This window comes from Drosophila guanche, unplaced genomic scaffold (assembly GCF_900245975.1).
Source record: "Drosophila guanche unplaced genomic scaffold, DGUA_6, whole genome shotgun sequence".
Classification (NCBI taxonomy): Eukaryota; Metazoa; Arthropoda; class Insecta; order Diptera; family Drosophilidae; genus Drosophila; species Drosophila guanche.
The window spans coordinates 1-4,864 of NW_022996036.1; the positions used below are offsets into that span (position 1 = coordinate 1).

At 44.3% G+C, this 4,864-nt stretch overlaps 1 protein-coding gene across 1 annotated transcript; it reads left to right on the forward strand.

Annotated features, from left to right (window-relative positions):
• Positions 1-2,576: 2,576 nt before the first annotated feature.
• LOC117591635 (bromodomain testis-specific protein-like) lies at positions 2,577-4,139 on the forward strand. Its single transcript, XM_034284960.1, has 2 exons — positions 2,577-2,638; positions 2,772-4,139. Exon 2 carries the CDS (start codon positions 2,775-2,777, stop codon positions 4,119-4,121), a length of 1,347 nt encoding a protein of 448 aa, XP_034140851.1. The 5' UTR covers positions 2,577-2,638; positions 2,772-2,774; the 3' UTR covers positions 4,122-4,139.
• Positions 4,140-4,864: the final 725 nt, after the last annotated feature.

A 4,864-nucleotide genomic window follows, 5' to 3' on the forward strand; every position in this document is an offset into this window, starting at 1 on the left:
TAGCTTTGTTAACAGTTGAAGCAATATGGCTATTAAAACATAGCTTGTGATCGAATAGGACTCCTAAGTCATTTGATGTGGAGATTCGATCCAGAGCATGGTGTCCTAGAGAATAGGAGACAAAATGTGGGGCACGGCGGTAAAAAGTCATAAGTTTGCACTTGGAATGGTTCAAGAAAAGTAGGTTATTCGAACACCAAATGCTTAATTCATCAAGGTCAAGGCCAGGGATAAATTAAATAAGAAGGTCAAAGGATGAGATAGGGCTTTAGCGCAATATTTTAAAATACAGCTCGGAACTTTATCTGGACCCGCAGAGAAACAGATGTCAATTGATGAAAGCCATTCGAAGACAGCACTTTCTTCAAGGAAGGGAAGAAACACGTTATTAACATGAGGTAGATGGTATGGATAAGGGGTGGAGGAGTCATAAGTATCCAAGGAGTACGTCGATTGAAAGAAGGTGGCAAATAAATTTGAATTCCTTGATCTGAAGTTTCTGTTTTAGACTGTAAGTGAAGGGAAGAAGGGAACGCGTTAGACTTGCGTTTTGAGTTGACGAACGAAAATAATTTTTTGCGATTATTACGGAAATTTGTGCCACATTGGGAAAGATATACGTTATAACATTTCGTATTGACCGTAAGAAATTGAGAGCGAAAGTAACAATATTGTGCAAAGACAGACCAAGAAGAGCCGAGATTTTGTATACCCGGTACTCGAAGAGTAAATAGGGTATATTGTATTTGTGCACAAAGTGAATGTATGTAACACACAGAAGGAAACGTTTCCGACCCCATAAAGTATATATATTCTTGATCAGCAACAATAGACGAGTCGACTGAGCCATGTCTGTCTGTCCGTCCGTCTGTCCGTCTTGTTAAGCGCCTGGATCTCAGAGACCATAAAAACTTATGTTTGCTCACACTGTTACAAGTGTACTTCAAAAATTTACCACACCCTCTTCCGTCCCCGCAAAAGGGCGAAAACCTCCCAAATCTACAAATTTTAAGATAAAAAAACTAAAAACGCCATTCCGTAGGGAATGGCCATATCTATCAGATCACCAAATTGGGTTCCGATTGGATCATTATTATAGCCACAATAAAGATATTAATTTGCAGTGGCTAAACCCACCCAGTCCCGCAGCTTTTGTTGTTATTTTTACATTCTCTCATTCACACTCTGCTTCTGCTTCACTCGGCCCCTGCCTCTTCCGACTTTTAACCCACTGCGGGCACTGCCTCTGCCGCGAGTCTGCAGTGTGTGGGTCTAGGGAGGGCGGCGAGCTAACGGAGCGTGTTGGTGTGAGTAGTGTTGTAGATGTATATGACAGATGAAGAAAATATGTTAAATTTGACAAAACACCGCTAAGGTGCACAATTAGTACTGAGTGCCGGGTATAAAAGTTGTGACGCGTAAGAAGCATCTCACACGTCCCTTCTCGTTATTTTTTAGGTAAGACAGATACTTGGAATAGCACGGAGGCTTAGAGGAAACAAATACGGTGACTTCAGGGACGTGGGTATCGAGGGCAGAGTATAATGTTTCGTAAAACATATTGACAGTAGGCTCTATATGTTATGAGGACTAAAGAAAGGACCAATCAACTTGCGAGAGATGTAGACAAAGGTCAATAAAATTAGCTTTGCGAAAACACTTTATACGACTTTTTGAAGGTAAAATGGTGTTAGTAATAGAGACCTCCAAAAATATAGATAAAGTGGGATGATCCGAATCTTGGGGAAAATATATCGGATTGCCTCTTAAAACCGTTGTACGAGAGGCATTGCTGACAAAGATGCGATCTAACAGTCTATCTCTATTATTTCTGCACTGCTCATAGCACTCATATTTTGGTCATATTTGATCTTCCGAAACCTCTTCCATCATTGCCACCGAACAGGACTCAAACTCTGCAGCCACCTTTGCCACAAGTTCTGCCATTGGTCTCGGCGGACCTGAGAGATCTCAGAGGATGCTATGCTGGTCCCGGGGGTGGTGAACCATGCTTCCATGGTGGTCCGCCTATCGATGGCTGCCACAAACTTCGCCCGTGCGGAGGTGACGGATGACTGGACCATTGGAAAGGTGTGGCAGAATAGTAGTAGTAGCAGAAGAGTAGCAGAGTAAAAGGACATTATAATTCAGACACATCTCTGACTCCTCTCTGACACTCACTCTCTTTTCCGCCCATCAGTTAGATCCTCTAAAGATCTAAAGATTTATCTTAAGATCAATCAGCAAGCAGCGTTCCAATTCGTTCGCAGGTACTTTAAAAATGTAATTTAATAGGCCAATGAAATTCATTAAATATACCATTATACCATTCCTATTTACTAAATATACAATAAACCCAATTTCGTGATCAAAATATCCTGAAAAGTATATAATATACCTTAAATGGTCGTGCCCGATCCATTGCTTTTGGCTCATATCGATGGCTGATATATCGAGAGAGCACGTTTTCATTTGCCATATTATTGGCATTGCTCAACACTGAATATCGATAGCACACAATGCGTGTATCGATGTGCTTACTTTTTATCAGCCATCCCTAACACTTTTCAGATGCTTGTCAAAAAAAAAGCATCTGAATAAAAGGTTTAATTAAACCACCAGCGAGAAGAAAAGGAATGTAAGTACGCTCTACAATTAAGTTTTTCGGTTAATAGAATGTGTCAATTCGAACAGTCTACGATAAGTCTACCTGTGGCACTTGCCACAGCCATTTGGCCGGTCCAAAATCTAATTGAAATCTCTTTTCTCAGACAATGGATGATAGGCGTCGTGAGGACTTTGAGAAAGCTTTAAGCGTGCTCGAAAACCGGCACCCAGGGGAGCAGCGGCCGCCACGGTGCGAGCCCAGAGTGCAGCCGGTAAATGGAATTGTGCAGCCCCCGGTGATGCCGCCACCCAATCGTAAGGGAAGGGTAACCAATTTCTTGTTAAAACTGAGAACCGCTGTGAATGCGTTGTCGCGCAACCCTTCCTCGCTGCACTTTCGCCATCCTGTCGATGCTGTGAAGCTGAAGATCAGGGACTACCACGAAAAAATCGCAAACCCCATGGACTTGAACACAATCAAGAAAAGATTTGAGTACACATACTACTGGGGCGGTGCAGACGTCCTGGAAGACATTCTATTGATTTTCGAAAACTGCAGAGTCTACAACAGTCCGGACTCGCCCGTGTTTAAAGCTGCTGTCAACCTGTGCGAGTGCTTTTGGCTGCGCATGGCGAAAATGCAGCAGGAATTGCACAATGAGTGTAGGGCTGAGGCCAAGACCAGGCGTCCGCGGAAGGCAGCCATTTCAAAAACCTCTCCATTGCCGAAGACCCCGCGCCAGGAAAAGGCTGTCATTCCAATGAATACCAAGGTGGAAATCAAGAATGGAAATCAGCCAAAGGCAGACGATCCACTGCCTTCATTTGAGGCCGTTCCCAATCTACATCCGAATCGGCACCATGGCAAACAGTTCACGCCCGTGACACCGGCCCGTCGTGGTCGTGGCCGACCTCCAGGGTCGCGAAGTCTGACCCGAGCTGACGCCGATAAAAATGCTGTTATCTCGCACGAATTTCCAGAGCTTCAGCGACCCCCAAACCTTCTTAACAACTACGGAACTCAAGTGAAAATCGACCCACTCCCAGTCGAACCAGTCCTTGATCGACTCAGCATAACGGCTATCCTGATGCCTTTAAATCTGAAGATCGAGCGCACATACAGCCAGACCCTGATCAAGGCTCTACGTTGTTGTGCGAACTCTTGGCCATTCAACATCTCGTCGATCTGGATGCATTATGGAGAAAATCTAGATAATGACTTCCATGATGAGCCTCTGGATTGGGACATACTGGAGAAGATGCTGGCGGGCGAGCAGTTTAAGGGCTGGGACTGGTTTCTGACTAAGTTACACCGAATGCTGCAGAACGCAATGTCCTGCTTCACCGAATGCCCATCGATCCGCAGAGCGACACAGAGGACCTTCGAAAAGGTCGTGGAAATTATACCTGATTATGAAGGACGCATGGCTCACGTAAAGGCGACGGCTCACGAAGCGGTTCGTTTGAAATTGGACGCCATGACACCATCTCAAAAAGAGGAACTCCTTAAATAACTTGAATTATCCAAGAAAGCAAACAGAAATCATTCCTATTGGTTTGTAACAGAAATTTGAATAAATAACACAAGGCGAGAAGTACTCACTGCATGCTTTCTATCGATAGGGTTGCGACAGGGTTTCCGGGGCCACTGGCCGCCTGACCAACTGATCCACCTGCTGGCGATTGTTTTTATGCCCGGTACTCGAAGAGTAAATAGGGTGTGCACAATTTGTGCACAAAGTGAATGTATGTAACACACAGAAGGAAACGTTTCCGACCCCATAAAGTATATATATTCTTGATCAGCATCAATAGCCGAGTCGATTGAGCCATGGCTGTCGGTCCGTCCGTCCGTCTGTCCGTCCGTCTTGTTGAGCGCCTGGATCTCAGAGACTATAAAAGCTAGAGCCACCAAATTTTGCATCCAGACTTCTGTATGCTCACACTGTTACATGTGTATGAAAAAAATGAGCCCCGTCTCCTTTCGACCCCGCTAAAGAGCGAAAAACTCCCAAAACTAAAATTTTTAAGATAAAAGAAAACTAAAAATGCCATTCCGTAGTGAATGACCATATCTATCAGATCACCATTGGGATCCGATTGGATCATTATTAAAACCAGAATGAAGTAAAAATTTTGCAGTTTCTAAACCCACCCCTCAGCTTTTATTTGTTTTTTGCACATTCTCTAATTCACACTCTGCTTCGCCTAGTGTGCGGCCTCTGCCTCTGCAGTGTGTGGATCATGGGGAGGGGGG

Coding starts and splice junctions, on each gene's coding strand:
- LOC117591635 (XM_034284960.1), top strand. CDS start 2,775: ATGGATGATAGGCGTCGTGAGGACTTTGAGAAAGCTTTAAGCGTGCTC.